Raw genomic sequence first — 19,529 nt, forward strand, 5'->3', positions numbered from 1 at the left:
GTGTGACATTGAATTGAAGCAGGAAAAACATAAAAAGGCAAAAACAAAACAAAGAAACCCTAACACCAATGGGGCACTAGAAAATCCTGTGTCACAGCTGTGAGCAGGTGCCATGTTGATTTTCCATTGCTGACTACCGTTTTAATTGAGTATATAGCGTATGTTAGTTAGCTTACCATCCTGTGAGAAAATATCTGAGAGTACCAACTGAAAAGGAGGAAATATTATTTTGGCTCATGGTTCCAGAGGTTTCAGTCCTTAGTTGCTTGGCCCTGTTGCCTCTGGGCCTGTGGTGAGGCAGAGCATCATGTACAGAGACCCTGGTAGAGGAGGCTGCTCACCTCTTGGTGACCAGGTAGCAAGAAAGAGAGAAAGGGACTGGGGTCCCAATACGCTTTTCAAGGGCACACCCCCATGACCTAGCTGCCTCCCACTAGGCCCCACTGTTTCAAGTTCTGCTACCTCCCAACAGCACCACAGACCGTGACCACGCCTTCAACACATGGCCTTTGGGAAATTTAAGATCTAGACCATAACATCCTGCCCCTGGACCCCAGCAGCTCATGTCCATTTTGTAACACAGATGCATTTAGTCCATATCCAGGAGTCCCCAGAGTCATAGTACTTCCAGCCTTGCTTAAAAGTACAAGTCTCCTCCAAGACTCAAGTCAAACTCTTAAGCTGTGAACCCCTGAAAAATGAAAAGAACAAGTTATATACTTAAAAATACAACAGCACAGGATAAATGTTCCCATTTCAAAAGAGAAAGATGGAGTGTAGAAAGGAAGGATTGGATCAAAACAAGACTGAAATTCAGCAGGGCCAACATTAAATCCTGTAGCTCCACGTCCACCATCTAGAGGGCATGGTAGTGGGGTGTGAGCTCCCAAGGGCTTGGGCAGCCCCACCCCATGTCCTCGCATGCTGCAGCCCACGTGGCCTCTCTCTTCTGGGGTGTCTCTGCTCACCGTCCACCCCTTCCCTCAGCAGGCATTACATGTTCCTGGCATCGTTCATTCCCCGGGGTCTCCACTGCCTCTCTGGCTTTACTGTCACAGCTTCATGAATCACTCTGTCGAGGGCTGTTTGTGGGGACTCTGGCCCTGCCACACCGTGCCTGTCATTCCAGACAGTTTCTGTGAACCTATAACTCTCACATTCTGTATACCTACCCCTCAGGATCACAGGGACAGAGCCAGGGTGTGATGCTGGGCCCACTTGACCCATGGTTGCAATGGCCTCTGAGGGCCTGGATGGCTGAACAGGGAATGGAATCCTGGGGAGACATTTCCCTCTACAGCATAGTGCAGCAGGGTGCCCCAACTCTTTTCTCAAACCAAAGTCTTGAGCCTGCAGTGGTAGGGTCGTGGTGATTCCTAGTACCCCCCAGGCATCTATCCTGTTGTCCCAAGCAGAGTGCTTGGCTTTTTAAAAATATTTATTTATTTATTTTTAGTTGTAGTTGGACACGATACATTTGTTTTATTTATTTATTTTTTTTGTGGTGCTGAGGATTGAACTTAGGGCCTCTCATATGCTAGGCAAGCACTCTACCACTGAGCCACAACTCCAGCCCTTGGTTTCTTTTCTTTATTTTTTAAAAATATTTATTTATTTATTTAGTTGTACCTTTATTTTTACTTATTTATTTTTATGCCGTGCTGAGGATCGAACGCAGGGCCTCGCATGTGCTAGTCGAGTGCTGTACCACTGAGCCCCAGCCCCGGGTTTCTTTTCAATAGTGCTAATATCCTTAGCAGCCTCACCCTTCTTGGCTGCAGCACTAAATATGCTCCTTTTCTAGCCAAACTGCAACTTTTCCCAATCTTTCCACTCTGCTTTTTTTTTTTTTTCCAATTCTCACTATAAATCTGTAAAAGCAGCCAGTAGTACCCAGGCTGCTACCTGAATTTGCTGCTGCCTTGTAATTGTCTCCTCCAGATGAGTTACTTTGTCACCTTTAAACTCAGCCTCCCATAAAACCTCTGTGCATGAACAAAATGTAGACAAGTTCTTTGCCAGAATTAAGAATGGCCTCTAGACCAGTTCCCAGGAGTCTTCACTTCCATCTGAAACTTCACCAGCCCTTCACCAGCCATGCTCCTACAGCACCCTGGTCTCGGAGCCACTGCCAGAAGCACCTGTTGAGCCCTGCTTGTGGCAGGCGTTGTCCAGCCTGCTTCTTAAAGCTTCTCCAAACTCCTCCTCAGGCCAATCCCAAATCATCAGGTATAGTCACAGCAGTGACCCCACTTCCACTCCCAGTTTTCAGTGCCACTTTACATCATTGACAGAAATACCTTGACAGCAGTACTTATAATCAACTTATAAGGAGGAAATGTTGATTCATCTTGGCTTGCAGCTTCAAAGGGTCCAGTCCACACTTGCTTGGCTACGTAGATTTGGTCCTGTGGCAGGACAGTGCATCACGGTGGAAATGCCTGATGGGGGAAGCTGCCCACCTGTGTTCTACAGGAAGCAAAAGGAGAAACAGGGAGGAGCCAGGGACTCAGTGTCACTGGTACAGCCTCAGTGACCCAACTTCCTTCCACTAGGCTCCACCTCATTAACATGCCACCCCCTTCCCAATAACACCACACTGGTGACCCCACCTTTAGCATATGAGCCTTTGGGGGACCCTTAAGATGCAAACCATAATGTAGGTTCTGTTCCTAGCTGTTAGAAAGGCCTGAAGCCGCCCTCAGTTCTCTAGTCCCCCCACCATCAGGGATGGAGCAATACTGGTTCAGAGCAGGGGTCCAGTCCACGCTTCTCGATTGATTTTATGTGTTTGCTTTACATGTTTTATCTTCTTGATTCTCTATTCCTGGCAAGACTTTGTGGGCAAACTTCACTACATCAGGATGACACTAGGACAGCTGTATTTATTCATTCAAAAGGATAATCTGCCCTCTTATTCAACACTTGTACCAGAAAGAGGGCTGCTGGTTTAATCCAATTTCATCTTCTTATGAAATCTCTAAGTCCACAGACCTCTGATTGATCAATTCAACAGATAAGTAATTCTGTGTGCCAGTCCTGGCACAGAGTGGTAGGGACAAGGCAAGGCCCTTCCTCTCATGAGCTTATACTTCCTTTGGCTCGTGGTGCTGGCGGTATTCTTAGTTTTTCTACTGAAATATTTTCAGTCTTTGCTTCATCAGTAATCTGAGAACCACATGAACAGCGGAGTGTGAGAAAGACCGTCTCCATCCCAGCCTCTGTCTAGACTTCTGCCGCCACCTGAGTCCAGGCTCCCTCACCTCCTGCCTGGACTTCTACAGTAGCTCCTAGCTGGTCTCCCTACTCCTATTTCCTTTTAAAAATGAAAATCAGACCACATTACTCCCCTGCCTAAACCCCCAGGGGCTTCCCTGCCTAGCAGAGCCCTCCTGCCTTCCTGCCTTCCTCCTCTGTGCCTCCTCCCTCGTCTGTAACGTCCCATCTCATGAGAGCAAGGGATGCCAAGCCAGGTTCCTCCCACCTTGGGCCTTTGTAGGACCTATTTCCTCTGCCTCTGATGATCTTTTTCTGATATTTAATTTCTGAAATTCATATTCAGTTTAACTCTCATGACCTTAGGGGGGACTTTTTATCCCCTTTTCTAAATTTGCCATCCCCCACCCCTGTTCTGTCTCATGTTCTTGTTCATCATCTGACTTCTTTTTTGGGGGGGGATTGAACTGGGGCACTTGACCACTGAGCCATATCCCAGCCCTATTTTGTGTTTTATTTAGAGACAGGGTCTCATTGAGTTGCTTATTAGCACCTCACCATTGCTGAGGTTGGCTTTGAACTCGCAATCCTCCTGCCTCAGCCTCCCAAGCCGCTGGGAATACAGGTGTGCGCCACTGGCGCCTGGCTATGACTTACTTCTTGAGATCCTAACTGCTCCCTCTTGAGCACCTTCACCGGTCTCTGCTGCACCTACAAGTGTCCAGCACAGAGGAGCTTATCAAGCATTGCTGATGAGTAAAGGATGGCTTTCGACAAACCTGGAGGGTGTTCTGAGAGTGCTTATTGGATGGGAGAGAGTGAGGTAGACTGAAACATAGAAGTAATTACCAATAAACTACTTTTGAGCGGCGGTAAGCTACAAGATACATGGTCATTATGTTTGTGTTATACTAGAATACTCTTTGGTAGCTTAGTTTAAATAGGATTCTCAAAATAGAGGTAAGGGATGGCTTTATTTTACACTTCTAAAGTTAAACATCACTGTAGAAGTTCGGTTGAACTGTGTAATTTGGGGAAAGACTGATCTCAAGAGTGTACAACTCCCACATTTCCTATCAAGGCTTATTTGGGTTTTTTTGTTTTGTTTTATTTTTGTTTTGTTTTTTAAGTTTTAGAAAGATTAATTCAACTGGAACTAAAAGACAGTGAAGTCAAAACATTTTAACCAGAGACCTTCTGTGTATGCCTTGGAATGTTCTGTCTTCTGAGAGCTTAGATAGGACACCAGGCGCACTGTCAGTGGGCTCCCAAACTGCAAAATAGGAGGGTTTGGGAGGGTGGCCCAAAATTGTAATGGATTTCTCTCGTTGAAGTTGCCTTTACATAGAAATCATGCTGTTGTCCCTCAGATCGTGTGTCTGTCCTTGGGAGGAGGACCAGTGTCCAGTGGAAGCTCAACTCAGGCCTCTAGCCCCTCCAGTCCTCTACCCAGTGGCCTAAGACAGGGCCGGGGCTCAGGAGTAGAACGCCTGCCTGCCTGCCTAGCATGTGTGAGGCCCTGGGTTCCAGCCCCGGCACCAAAGAAAGGAAGGGAAAGGAGAAAGGAAGCCAGGGCCTAAGCCATGCACTGGACCACGTTACTCAGCACAAGGCCGAGCTTTGGTCAAGAGGGAGACACTTGAATGGAGTTTTGAAGCATATGCTGCAATTTCAGCTACTGTTGATTGTGGTTCCTGTGGGCCAGGCATTTCACCTCCACAGCATCCCCACAAAATAGGTGCTTTCTTCCACGTTTTAGGATGAGGTGATGGAGGCTCGAGACTTTGCCCAGGGCTTCCCAGGGGGACAGCAGCAGACCTGGGTTCAGAACGCTTCCTGTCCCTAAATACTGTGGGTGGAAAGCAGGAAGCCTTACATCTGGGGGGCCATGGGAAGCAGAGGTGGCATGAATTAGGGGGTGAGGTTGATGAGAAGACCGCCTGGCCACACCAGAAGGTCAGGGTTGGCAGGGGTGTGGGAGATGGACAGGAGCACAGGGCAGTTGGGTTGGGAGGAGCCAGATACCAGGCTGGGGAGCTGAGACTTGGTGGAAGAGCATCAAAGAAACTAGGGTTTTAAACTGGAAAGTGCTCAGGTGGTAACTGTGCAGCAAGGGAGGAGGGTGGGGCATCAGGAAGTCAGGGGGGTCTTAATTAGGGTGTCAGAGGTGGGTCTAGAAAGAAGCAGGCCTCTGAGAACACTACCAAGTGCTGCTTGTTACCACTAAGCACCCTGCTTGCTGGAAGAATCCTTGGTTGGGCCATGAGAAGAGAACAGTATTTTTAGCCATGATCATAACTGATTTCCATTTGTGTCTCCTTCTATCTCATCCCTATGCAGCACAGTAGTGAATGTGCATATCCATAAATGTCTGCATATCCATAAATGTCAGAAGAGTGTTCTCATTTTACTTGACTGCCACATCAGGCTCTGTTCTTAGACTCAGTTCTTATTTTGCAGCACGTACATCATGGCTGTGTGCCTACAGGTTTAAAGAATGGATGAGGAAATATTGGTTGCCAAGTCCAACCCACAGGACATCAAAGGTCTCTAACTCTCGACTTGTCCACCTCCAAGGAAACTGTAAGGAGATTTAGTCCCAACAGATCCTAAGCTCACTTTCTTGAAAAATTGACCATTTTACATGGGAAAACATGTTACTCTGCAAAACTAAAGTATGTGTTAAGCTGAGGCCGCTTGTTTAAAGTATTCTCATTTAGCTCCCCGAAATCAGGGATCTAGGGACATTTCCCGTCAGAGCTCGTGTTTGTACCAGTGTATCATGTTTGCTTCTTTAAGAAGCCTTGGGCTTGGGCAGTTTATACGTCCAGGACTGTGGAAGAGAGCTCAGCTATGACAGCAGGGACCAGCCAGGAGGCATTTACTCTTAAAAATGAGAGTAGAGAGAGGAAGGGGATCTGGATTCACCAGGGTGAATGTGATGATCTGTAGTGCGGACAGCCCCTGGGCCGCAGTGCTGACAGGGACTACCAGAATCACGCTGGCTGTGTCTTCAAGGCTGGGTCTGGGCCCATCCCTGGTGGACAGGGGGATCCTTACTGTAGGACCCCTCCTCCTTTTTCACTCTGGACCTTTCTACTTTTATCAGTTTTTTTTTTTTATATTAGGGTTCCATGGAAGTGTTATTTTAAAAAATAAAAGGCTAAAAAAGATAACGCCTGGCCATTACTTCATGATACAGAGGAAAATTAAGTCCCAGTGTAGGAATGTGCATGTCTGAGCCTTGAGTCTTTGGTAGATGACCTGATATGACTTCTCCTCCTCCTTTTTTTAAAACAATATTGTGTGGTCACAGAAGTACCTTTTGGGGCACTATTCTGGATGAGACATGGACCGTTAGGAGTCCTGGACCTTCTCTTAGGTTTCTGCTCCTGACACTTTGATGTCACCAGATCAAGTGGTCACAGATCTGGCAGTCTTTTGAAGCAGGCTCCTCTTCTCATGGGGTCCAGTGCACGTCAGCCTGAGTTTCTACCCTACTTCTGGGCGCTTCAGATAGCTTTTCAGCCTTTAGAGGTCTCAGCTGACCATGAAATCTGGGAATTAACCAGGCCAACTGGATGAAATAGCCCGAAAAGACCAGTGACCCAGCTCCACGTTGGGACCGCTGGCTGCCTGATAGCCTGTTGAGTAAGTTTCTTTCTGGAGGCAGCCTGAGCCAGTTGGACCATTGGTAGAGTTAGACTGACCAGGTCTAAGTCATTGCTCTGCCACTTAGAGCTGTCTGATGTTGGACAGCTGCTTAGCCACACTGTTTCCTTATTAGTGATTTAGGGGATCTCTCTTAGAAAATTATGTCTAAAATACACTTGGTGCTGGGATTTGTCTTTTTGCCTTTGTGCCAGTTTTGCCCCCTACCAGGACCTTATGAATAGCTCTGCAAGGTATAACTAGCCCTGCAAGAGGAGAATCTTGCGTTCGGGGTCTAGAGGTCCTCCATCCCACTGGACCTCTGCTACCCTAACCTGACCTCACGTACCTGATGCCCAACCATACCAGATGTCTAGGGGTCAAGACCACTGCTGCTGCTTCCAGGACTTGCAGAGCATGCCAAGGGGAAGGCTTTTGTGTTACAGCAACCAGCAAGCCCATCAGTCAGAGTAACTGTGGAGTGTCTGCCATTTGGTAGCCCTGGCCAGAGGCTGTGGAAAACCGTTAAGGGGATGCAGTGGTGCCTCCTTCCCCACCAGAAATGTGCGTAGTTGATTTCTAGCCACTCCTTTCCCTGTCTCTTGGCTATTGCCAAGTAGTTTAATAAATGAGAACATCATATAATTATATTTGGTCTGGGAGAATTGCTCTTCTTTAGACATGGGTGGTCTGTACTGCTTTTTTAACCTAGGACTTAGAACAGTGACTGCATGTGTACATGCATGCAAATATGTAAAAGCACACACACAGTGTGCCTTCCACACCTACAGATTCAACCGCCATGGAGGGAAGATACTGAAGCACTGGGGGGAAATGCGCCCGCGCTTTGGTCAGTATTCCTTAGACAATACTGTGTGGCAGCTCTTTACGTTGTGATTACACAGCATTAGGAATTGTAAGTAATCTGGAGATGATTTAAAGTATACGGGAGAATGTGTGGAGATAAATGCAAACACTCTACATGAGCAACTTGAGTAGCTGTGGATTCTGATATCTGTGGGGGGACCAATTTCTCACAGATACCAAGGGATCAGGGGATTAATATATAGATATGATAAAGGTATTTTTCCTTAACCCAACAATCACAAGTCAGAAATACCTCCCTCCCCTCCCCCATTAAAACGAGCTACCAGTGACCAGACCCTTCCTAGGAGAGGAGGCCTCACCATGAAGATGAGCCCTCCAGTCATCAGAGCTGTCCAGCGAGAGACCGTGTTATGATAAAGATGACCGTGTTATGATAAAGATGGTGAAGAATGTTTACCTAACTGTGCTTGATAAGAGCCTCACACTCTTGGGGCTGGGGTCATGGCTCTGAGGTAGCATGTCCTCCTAGCGCGCGTGAGGCACGGGGTTCAATCCTCAGCACCACATAAAAATGAAATAAAGAGATTGTGTCCACCTACAACTGAAAAATAGATATTTTATTTAAAAAAAAAAAAAAAAAAAAGAACTTCACACTCCTGCCTTTGGGTTGTGGAAGCCGCTCTGGGTGAGAGGCACGGGTGGTGCCTATGCTACTGCTGTTCCACCTCTGGGGAACCTGAGGCTCGGGGAACTTTAGCAGCTCACTAGTCGTCACAGAGTTAGTGGCAGGTCTGGGACTTAAAACTGGGTTATTTAATGACTCAGGATCCCCCTTGCTCTCTGGTAGAGCGTGGTTCGGCCAGGAAGCTGCCCTCTAGCAGAGGGTCTCAGGCAGAGGCTTGTCAGGAATTTTGCGGAAGGTATTTGGGTCCGTTAGTTGATGGGTCCCGCTCATCATCCCCCCATTGGCCCTCCTCCCTGCCTTTCTCCCAGTGCAGCTCTGGGCCTCCAGTCCTTTTGGAGACAGGAGTAATGACAGGAAGAGTGCTCTCATGAGCACGTGGGCTTGATTGCTCTCCTCCCTGATGGCCGGCAGAGTTGGTTCCACAAACGCTTTCTGAAGTATTCCTTTTTGTCTCGCATGGTTCCAGGTACACGAAAGCAAAAGTGAGCCTCAGTGAACACCCTGACCTCAGGGAGCCCCTCGCTGGGTGCGGGAGGCAGGCAGTATGCTGCAAGGCTGCAGTCCTGGCAGAGGAGAGAGCCACCGACTGTGCTGGGAGAGGTCAGGCTCCTGGAGAGGTGGCAGCCATGGTGGTCATGTGGCAGCTTGCCACCAGGACTGAACAAGGCATAACGTGGGACAGTCCAAGGGAGGAACACAACCAGTGACTGATTATACTTGTGAAATAGTTGAGTGACACACAAAGTTTTATTCGAGATCGGTCTCCCTTATTAAATAAAGACTTGCATCCAAATGCCCAAGGCTGTCCTTCCTGCCGGACCTGCCAGCCTGGTCTTCACAGGCTGGCGAACACATCTCTCTTTTTGGCTGACATCTTGTTTCCTTTTCCTTAACTTCTGTTCTACAATTATTACAGCAATTTTTGTACTTCAAGGAATTGATGAGAGCCTGGTACATATGCAGTCAATAAATATTCAAGAAAATGAGATGCTAATCACACTGGACCTCCAAGGTCATGGGTAGCCATGGTAAAGTGGTGGGCATGGACTGTGACTTTGGCGATTCTAAAGCAGCTTTTATGTCTGTGCTAAAATAGTGTTCTGTAGTGGAATGGTGAAATACAGGATCTGGGCGACATTCAGTATGCTGGCTTTCTGTGAACCGTAGCTGGGCTACCCCCATACAGGGCTCAGATAGGACGCAGGTCATGCCTGGACACTGTAGCAGCAACAGCCACAGGAAGATGGGGGGTTAGGAGATGACAGTGGAACAGGCTACGTTCTCCTCCCCTTACACCTTCTCCCCCCATACAACTCAAGCAAGGGTGGGAAGCGTCAGGTGACTTACCCAGATCCAGGCGTGCCCTGGGTTCGACTTATTTCTCTAGACTAACGCAGCTCCCAGCCTGGAGCCTAAGCACACGCTGCATTAATCAGCCTTGCTGGAATGATCACATGGTTTCTAGCTGCCGCTTGTCAGCAGCTGGCAGAGCTGGAGGCTGCAGGCCCCTGTCTGCAGAAAGCCTTTCACTTTGGAATATCAGGGGGGTGTGGAAGCCCCGCCTCTGTATTCTGCACTTCTCACCATCTGACTGACTAAATGGTTGTCCTCCGCACCAGAAAGGCCACCATACAATCTGAGGAGACTGTCTCTGGCTAGGTCATGTTTGCATTTGAGGAATTCAGGTATGTTCTCGGTTTTCTACATCAGTCTGCTGCTGGGTTTTTGTTCTCGCTGGGTTTTTGCTGTGTAATGACAGCTTAGGCTCCGGCTGGTTCTCACAATAAGAAGGATTCTTGTCTGCATTTGGAGGGGTTATCCCCATGTGGGGGTGGGAGGTGCAGCGGTGATGCAGGTCCGTGTGTTTACTGCATGCAGAAAGCAGCATGGATAATCGGTTTGATCATGTGTAAATTTGTGGAGGACCCCACCTTGTGCCTCGTTTGAGCTGCTCTTGCTGGCATAGAGTTAGGAATACAGAACAGCAACTGTTTATCCAGAACAAGAGTCTCTTGCTATCTTTTGTTTTTCTTCCTTTGTCAAACTCCTGCAGTCTGCTTCTCTTTGGAAAAAAAAAAAAAGCCTTGGAGCAGTGAAAGTGAGGATTCTTCAAGTCCACCGCAGAGTTGAGATTTGATGTGGATGGGTCTGTCATTGTTGTTAATGGCCAGCTTGTGGCTGGGCTGCTCTCTGAGAAGTGCCCTGGTGGTGTTTTGTTAACGGGGTCCTTCCTGGCTTTCCTAAGCTTTCAGCTGCTCTAGTCATTAATGTTCCCAATTAGGCCTTTTGTGAATCTCATTCCTTCTGTTTTCCTCCATCTCTTCTCTGGGAATCTATCCCTGGGCATGAGTGTGGGAAGGGACCTTCTAGGAGAGATAGTTTCTAAGAAATGAAAATTAAGGAGGTGGAACAGGAGGGCAATCAGATGGCTCTTGTGTCTATTTCTGCCTCTTGGAGCATATGGACAAGAAAATATGTGTGTGTGTTTCTGACCTCTGGCAGCTTTGCATGTTTGAAATAACCTTTCTGTGCATCTGAGAACTGAGTAAAAACACCTTATTGATAGGCAAAGAGTGTGTGGGACCTAGGTGCCACTTTGATGGGCCTTTATGTCCCCTTCAAATGTTACTCTAATAGTCGTTGAAAGAGGAAGACAAGAACCACCTTCCTTATTTGTAAGAGAAGACTAGACCCCTTGGAGCCAACCTGGAATAGATGAGAGGGTCCACAGTTTCCGCCAAGGATAGTTGAGCTCTGGAACTTATCCCCACTCTCTTCTGCAAACTTGATACTTTGGGTCCAGAAAGTTAGCCTTTGCTTCAGAGCATGTCCTGTGTTATTTCTAGAAGGCTGGGCTATGAAAAGAAAATTCTTTCCATGTGGCAACATGCCCTGGTGGCATGGGGCCCACACCCTTGCAAGGTGACCATACTTACTGTGTAGGAACACTCCATCAGATACCTGACAGGAATTTATTTAATCCCTGGCATGTTGTGATAGGTCAGACCTTAGGAGTGAATCAGGAGCCTTGGTTTCAGCACCAGCCTCCATATCCTTGTGCAGGTCACAGAAAGGTTCTGTAAATGGTAGTGAGAAGTCAGGTGGTGGAGTTCATCTCTTCTGGTTGGCATCCACTTCAGATGGATGCCTGAGCCATCCCGAGCCCTTTCATTACATCTCATAGTCAGGGAAGAGGGACATGTGTGAACAAACCCACTCCCACTGTGGTGGCTCCTGGCCCCAGAACCAAGAGCTTGGTCTGATGAGGTGGAAGCAGGCTGGGCTAAAGCCACTGAGCAAGTGGGAGCTTCGTTATGGAAAGTAGATCAGAGATGGGAGGTCTCTTGTCCCCTGCTCAGCATCTGCCCAGCTGGCTCTGAAGAAGTTTGCGAATGAGATTACATTTTGTAGCTTCTGCATGGTTACTGGGCAAAGGGTGTTCGTTAGTCACAGGGTTTGCATGCCTTGGGGCCAGGTAATCGTGGTGGGACAACACAGGGTCTGTAGAGGAGCATAGCTTTTTAACTTTGCTCAAGCCCTAGCATGCAGCAGAATCCCTGGAGAGTTGTTAAAACTCAGAGTGCTGGGCTCTTCTCTCAGAATTTCTGATGCTATAGGTCTGAGGTGGAGGTCGAGAATCTATTTCAACAAGTTCCTAGGTGACTCTGATGATGCAGGTCTGGGACTAGACTTGGAGTGCATCTGGCCTAGGAAAGGCAGGCAAATTGACTGTCATGGAGATGAGAGGTTTGAGGCAAAGGCCAGGTGGAGGAAGAGGTGTGGAAGGAATCAGAGCAGGAAGAGGCAGGTGGAGTACAGAGGTCTCCTGGCATCCACAGGCGTTGGCTCCAGCACTCTGCAGGTGCCAAACTCTGCACATGCTCAAGTCCCCGTACAGAATGATGTGGGGTGTGCACCTGACCTCTCACATCTCCTGCATACTTTAAGTCATCTCTAGATGACTTGTAACACCTAATGCAATGCAAATTCTCCCTAAGTGGTTATAATGCCGCATTGTTTAGGGAAGAAAAAGTCTGTGCATGTTCAGTACAGGGGTAGTTTGTTTGATTCTTTCTTTCTTTCTTTTCTTTTTTTTTTCTGAAATCTTTTTGATCTGAGGTTGCTTGAATCTGAGTGGCATCCCTTCTGGCAGTGAATCAGAGCCAGGCATGCTCATAAGAGCTAAACTATGGCCAAGTCAGATGGACAGCCCCTCATTCTCCTGGGGACATATTGCAGAGCAAGAGAAAGAAATAGTGAGACCACAGTCAGAGAACTTGGTGTATGGTCCTGGTGCCCTGCCTTTGTGGGCTTGGCAAGTCTCTTGATCTTTCTTGGTGTCAGTTTTCTCAATTAAAAAATGGGATAGGGCTGGGGATGTGGCTCAAGCGGTAGCGCGCTCGCCTGGCATGCGTGCGGCCCGGGTTCGATCCTCAGCACCACATACAAACAAAGATGTTGTGTCCGCCGAAAACTAAAAAATAAATATTAAAATTCTCTCTCTCAAAAAAGAAAGAAAGAAAAGAAAAAAGAAAAATGGATAGTGATTCTTGCCCAGAAAATCTGTAATGTGTTAGAATCCAGTGGGGTCATGTGAGCTTTCTAAATTCTAGCTGTCTTTTCTACTCGAATCTGACAGTCCTGTTAGACTGGCAGTTCAGTCAGGTGTTCTCAGACCTCCTGTATGGACACACTCCACAGGTACACTAGCTCTAAGCAGGGTCAGGTTCATTTTTAAAGGATGCCTCCTTTAGATGCGCCACGTTTTCATGCCATCCTTCCGGGTGCACTGTGAATTCCTCGAGAGCTTTGGTGAATCCTGTTTTTAACTTTGTTTCCGTGGTGTTTAAACTGCTTGACACATAGTGGGTCTGAATCAGCAGTTCTCTCTAATCAGGCCTCCGGGACTGAAAAGTGGGCAGCTCTCTGCCTCTCAGGGTGGACGCAAGCGGGTGCCGAGGCTGCCCAGTCCAGCAGGGCCTGCGGGAGGCTGCTCAGCCCTGGCCCCCATTCTCCTAAGGAGGCTGTGCCAGGGAGCATGTTCTAGAGGTGGTCTGAGGTGGTCTTCTGCTGCCTGGGTCCCCAGCCATAGAGCTGCAGTTCCTGGAGAGCCAGAGAAAGCGGCCAGCACCTCCCAGCTGGCTAGGGGACTCTGGCCTGCCACTGACACAACAGCGTTGTTACAGTGTCAGGCGAGCTGTTGAGCTGGCCGTCACGATAGATAGCGGTCACTTCTGTTTTCGGCTTTTTATTTTTTACTTTTATGTGTTTGTGGTGTTAAGGTGTTTTTGCCTTTTTAAAAATCAGCCTTAAACAAGCCATGCACTGAATGGGTGATTTTAAGTTAGCATTTGCCCATTACCACACACTGCAGAGACTGTCTCTGAGGCTTTGTGAAACAAACACCACGTCACTTTCCTTCTACCCCTACACCCAGAACAGTGACAGCTTTCCCTTACAAGGACAAAATTGAGGTTTAAAAAAAAAATTTTTTTTTAGTTGCAGATGGACACAATACCTTTATTTTTTTTATTTATTTATTTTTATGTGGGGCTGAGGATCAACCCTGGTGCCTCTCATGTGCTAGGCAAGCACTCTACCACTGAACCACAACCCAAGCCCCTCAAAATTGAGTTTTAAACACTTTTTTTTTTTTGCCATAATCCCTCATGGGAGTATGGAACTCAAATCACAGAACTTTTTCAGAATTCCAGTACTTGATTTATTCTAATATATTTCCAGAAGAATGTGGCACACCAGCTCCAAGATCTAAAATCTACAGTTGGAATGTGTCAGTCACATGAAAATGGAAGTAACTATTTTGAGTATGTTTTGTTTTATTTTATTTTTAAGCAAAAATGTTATTAGGGAATGGTTGCAGTTCAAACTCCAACTAACTCTCATTCTTTATTAATTCATAGTTATATCTGGTCTCCAGACTGTTAGAATTTTTCTCGCCCTTTCACTGGAATATTGAAGACTTGGAGTGAGTGGCATGGGAGGACCCAGGTCTTCAAGTCCTGTGCAACCCGCCTGGGCCAGTGCCAAGAGCCCAGGCCAGCTCAGTGCCTCCTGTCTTCCAGGGACCCCTTTTCCTGTCACCCCTTGAGTAAGCTGATATTAGACACGTTTTGATATTAGGTATGTTGCCCTTCATACTGGGCGGAGAAATGTGGCCCAGGCCAACAGGAGAGGCACTGGGGCTGGGCAGGGAACAGACACTGCCTGTGGCCTTAACCCCTTCCAGGCCTCATGAATGCGAGCAGAGTCCACCCAGACCTTGTCCCAGCTCTGGTCCCACATGTCACTCTACTCACTTGAGTTCAAGGTCACTGCTGGGGCCTAATGGCATCTCCGGCTCAGCGACCATTTCCTACCCCTGACCCTCCCAGTCTCCCCAGCCATTGGGGACAACTCCTGCCCTCTAGCTCTGCCATCCTGCCCTGCTCCATTCTCTTACTCTCCTGAAGGCCCACTCTGTCCTCCTGGAGCCCCCGCTGCTCCATGGGGCTTCCTGCCTCCCTGTTAGGCCTTGGCTCAGATGTGCCCTGACCTCTTTGAACACGCCCCTCTCCACAGTGGGTACCCCTTCCCCTCACTCAGCCTTATTTTTTGTCAGCTCACATGTCACCGTCTACACTGTAGATTTTAACCTCGTCTATGCTTGGTGGCAGTAGGAGCACCTGTGGGAGAGGTAGGCCAGAATGGAGAAGGAGAGAGCAGGACCAGGGAGGGCCGGCGGGCTCCGGGGACGTGAGTTCTGCCAGAGCCCAACGAGCACGAGCAAAACACTATTGTGGGAAATCAGTTGGCTGCTGGGGTGGCGGAGCAGAAGGTGCCCCTCTGTCCCCCTTTACTGAACGTGTCTTATAGTTTTTCTCAAAGAAAGGCAGTGTTGTCGATCTGGAGTTGGAAGAATGGGCTTCTGTGCTTACAGTGGAGATGTAAAAGCTGTGACCAGGAGTAAGTCACAGTTCCTCTTGGCCGTGGCCACCTCTGTAGAAGAAGGAAGGGTGGCAGCGCTGCAGTGTCTGCTTCGTGTCTGGGGTTCTTGAGTATTTGGCTGGTCGAGAAGCCACTTGCTGTGACATCCCCACTCCTTGCTAGTGTGCTAGCAGTCTCCTGGGCTAGAAACCAAACCAAACCAGAGGAGGGGACATCCCTGGGCACATTGCCCAGAGGAACGTCCCAGAGCCTCCAAGAGTATCGCCTTGGTCCATGAGTCTCCCAGCCACCTAGGGTAGGTGTAGAATCTCTCCATCCCTGCCAGTTCTGAAAGCTCTGAGTCCGGCTCTTTGAACTCTTCTGCCATTAGGATAACCATTCATTCAACAGATGTTTCCGGAACAGCTACTGCAAATAAGCCACTGTCGAAATGTACCAGGAGTCCACCCCCAGGACTCGCTGTCCTCTGGGGGCCAAAAGCCTGGGGCCGGGGAGCCAAAGTGAAGCCAGCAGCAGAGCAGGGGAGAGAGTCCACGCACTGGGCCAGAAGAGAGCTATGGAGACTTCAGGAGGCGCTGTGGGGTGGGCCTTGGAGAGGCCATGGATGGGAGGGCAGGAGTGGAGGCCGGAGCCCAGGTGCCGTGTGTGCTGTCCGCACCTCAACTGGTCAAACCCCCGGCGGCCTTGTCACAGCCTGTGAAGGGCACAGGCTTAGTTCGTCTTCCTTTCTCCAGCCTGGTGACAGGCTCTGCCCTGAAGTTTACTCCGTTACTGGTGAAAGCGTTTGGCCCTCAGGAGTCCATTGTCTAGGAGCCTGCTCACTGCCGTGCAGTGCTGAGGCTGAAGGCTCTGCGTCCACTCGCCCTGTCCCGGGAAGCTGCCGAAGTTCTTTGTGCTCCATTTTCCCGCTCTGCAAAATGGAGCCGTTGTTCATCTCAGGAGTTTCTGTGCTTCGGTGAGATTACTCTACACAGCAAGTGGCAAGGTCCTGGCTTTAGTACAGACCCAGTAAGTCCACCACCAATAGCAGAACACCCCGTAGGCCCTGTCCTGGACTAGAAGTACACAGGAGCCAGGAAGAAGGTCAAACACCCTAAGGACAGGGCCCGCCTCCTCTCCCCCTGCCTCTTGGTGTTCAGAAAGAGTGCCAGAGTCAGCCCTGGGAAGAAGCGTGCGACACAGTATACCCATGGTGTGGCCAGCCAGCAGAGAGTCAGTATGGTGGCTGGGTTGGCACACAGAGTTGCTCATCTGAGACATGAAGCAAGTTCCTTGCAGTTGACAAATGGACTGTAGCCCTCTCTGGCTGTGATAATACTGCCAGAGCCCACCACCAAGTGTTGACACGTCCCCTGGGGTCCCAGTGGGTCTGGGTCTACGCTGCCTACACTCTGGGTCCACAGCAGTCCTCCGTGTCATCTCTCATCTTTCCCCGAGTCTGGCTTAATAGGTGAGTGTCCACTGAGCCGGTCTGGGCTCCACTGGATGGGTGCCACATGTGAGGGAAAGCAGCTAGATATTTGCCGAGAGCCCTTCCGACAGCTGTTATGGTGCCTTCATGGGGTTCTCTTAGACAGCAGGAGGAGCCACTGAAGAGCTGTCAGGAGTGACCTTATCTTCAAAATTCTGTGTACTGAATCTCACCTGGGAGGGCACATTGCCCGCGCATCCCTCAGAGTTCCTGAGTGCAGACACTGAGGAGGTGAGGCCCTGGAGGGTGCATTTTTAAGGCTCTACTGATGACTCTGCACCCCTTAGTTAGGCGCTATAGGAAGAACCCAAGCCTGGGAACCAAGCAGCTCTAGGTTCTGGTGATGCTGTGCTGCTTTAGATAAGTCACTTAACTTCACTGAGACTTGGTTGCTGTGGTTTGGATCTGAAATGTTCCCCAAAATTGCATGTGTTGAAGTCTTGATCCTCAAGACAGCAGTGTCCAGAGATGGGACCCTTGGAAGGCGACTGGATCAGGAGGACTCTGACCTCTCTTTGGATTAATTCATTGATGGATTCATAATTTAGTGGAATTTTGGGAGGTGGTGGATATTTTGGAAAGTGGGGGCTCATCAGAGGAACGAGATCACCAGCGGTGCGCCTTTGAGGGCATGTCTTGTCCCAGCTCCTTTCTCTTCTCCCCAGCGCGCAGCTCTGCCCCTCTGTGTGCTCCCCTGCCAGGACAGAGGCCTGAAAGCAATGGAGCTATGTGCCCGTGGACTGAAACCTCTGAAGCTGTGGGCGAACAGAACTTTCCCCCTTTAAGTTGTTTTTTCTCAGGTATGTTGGCACAGAATGGAAAATTGACTAAAATTCGTTTTTCCACCGAAAATAGAAGTATTTAGTTTGGAGAGATGTGGTTCAGAAAGTTAGGGGGGCCGTGTTCAACTTTGGAAAGTCTAGCGCACTAGAAAGAGAAAGGTGCTACCCCGTGTGCTTTTGAATTCAGCTGGCGCCTCCTGAGGCACTGAGCCAGGCATGTTGCGCATGTGGCTGAAGCAGACCTCAGCGTCAGGTCCAGAGTGCGTGCTCGTCCTAAGTCTTGGACCTGGTACCTCTGTGGCTGGCCATTTGGATCTCAGGAGTTCACTTTGTAGTCGTGTACAAGCACAAGGGGTTGCTCTCACTTCAGTCCGCCTGTTCAGAGCCTGCTGGATGCAGGCGGTGGTCTCACGTGCATTCTTTGAGACTAACCCGCTTCCACCATCGGCAGCCCGACCCCTGGAAGAGAGAAGACGCTGCTTTCGCTGGTTATGAGACCCTGGAGGAAACGTGAGAACCTGGAGCTCTGCCACCCTTGATGAGCGCCCTCAGCCATAGGAGCACAGGGCTCCAGGAAGGAGGTCCAGGGGCAGGGAAACGCTGCCTCTTGCAGGACCCCCAGCCTGGTTCTTCAGAAGTCCCTCTGTCATTCATTTTCACATTTGGTAGGTCAGACAGCTGTGTAGTAAGTCAAAATAGAGCCTTCTGGAGAAGAGGGAGGAGGTGGGTCGAAGCTGGGATAGGAGGTATCTCCGCGAGTAGGACAACAAGCAAACGATGACTTAAAGGCGTGCCTGTCCCCAGTGGTGGGGTTCCTCTCCTTGGAAAGCCATGCTTTCAGAGTCAGTGGCACCTGGAGTGCTTCCAGAGCCGCAGCGGGGAGCCTGCGCTTTTGTTACCCACAACTTGGTGGAGAAGATCCTCCTCAGCAAGGTGGAGGCAGACACTGTAGCTTGGCTACAGCTGATGAAGTTCTCCTTGGTTACCTGGAATGCTCTGTTGGGACATTGTGGCTGTCACATCCTTGGTATGAACCAAGTGAGAACTGCTCGTTTTGCCTGCAGTTTGCTTCAAAGAATGTGAGAGTGAGAGGCATGGGTCCACCCCGATGCTCCAAAGCACGCGGTCCTTGGTGACCGTCCTTTCCCAACCTGTGAAGTAGAACTCTGTCCATTGCCGGGGCAGCCCTGTGTGTCCACCCTGAAGCCCTCCTGGCCTGCCCGCCCTTTCTCTTACAACTGAGCTCCCAGGACGCACACCTCTTTCTGCCCTGGATCTGCTGTGTCAGGAATCTGCACGAGCACTTTGCTCCCCATCCTAAACCTTTGTTTTTTTCCAGCTAAAATCCTCCAAAACCTACCTCTGTGCACACCGTCTTCTTCAGGGAACATCTCCTGACCTCTAGAGCCATATGTTTCTTTCTTCCTAGACTCCATGCAACACTTAAGTGTAGAAGATGTTATCTAATCTTTTTTTCTCAGTCCTGTTTTCTTAACCAGATTGAGGGTCACTTGAGGTAGGAACAATTCTGGCATATTTTCATAACAGTGGGAATTGTTGTTATATATTTGTACATACACATAATATAATGATTAATTTAGCCAGTTGCATTCCCTGGTACCTTCCCCTTCCTTCTTACACACATTACTCTCCTGCCACACACCAGTCCTTATTGTAGGTCCTAGAAGAAGAAATGGCAAAAGGGGACCATTGCTACCTTCTTAAGCATGAAGGCCTTTGGGGACTTTTTTATTTTTTTTATATTTTTTTAGTTGTAGTTGGACACAATACCTTTATTTTATTTACTTATTTATTTATTTACATGTGGTGCTGAGGATTGAACCCAGCACCTCCCATGTGCTAGGCAAGTGCTCTACCACTGAGCCACAAGCCCAGCCCCCTTTTGGGATTTTGATAGAGACACTAAATCTAGTGAGCGAGACCTATGCGT

General features: G+C 48.9%; 1 protein-coding gene across 4 annotated transcripts in view; it reads left to right on the forward strand.

Annotated features, from left to right (window-relative positions):
• Window positions 1-19,529, forward strand: part of Evl (Enah/Vasp-like) — a 139,014-nt gene that overhangs the window by 31,850 nt on the left and 87,635 nt on the right. Inside the window, exon 1 of one of the 4 annotated variants that reach the window (XM_046426285.2) lies at window positions 9,867-10,065. The exons of 2 other annotated variants lie outside the window; for them this stretch is intronic. In XM_046426285.2, the coding sequence (XP_046282241.1) occupies window positions 10,043-10,065 (23 nt within the window). In that variant the 5' untranslated portion in view covers window positions 9,867-10,042. Of the gene's footprint in view, window positions 1-9,866; window positions 10,066-19,529 lie in introns of those variants that run through there. One more of the 4 variants, XM_046426281.2, reaches the window with a different exon arrangement.

The sequence above is a fragment of the Marmota monax genome, unplaced genomic scaffold (assembly GCF_021218885.2).
Source record: "Marmota monax isolate L192 unplaced genomic scaffold, Marmota_monax_Labrador192_F-V1.1 WCK01_AAM20220418_F8-fsc00183, whole genome shotgun sequence".
Taxonomy (NCBI): Eukaryota; Metazoa; Chordata; class Mammalia; order Rodentia; family Sciuridae; genus Marmota; species Marmota monax.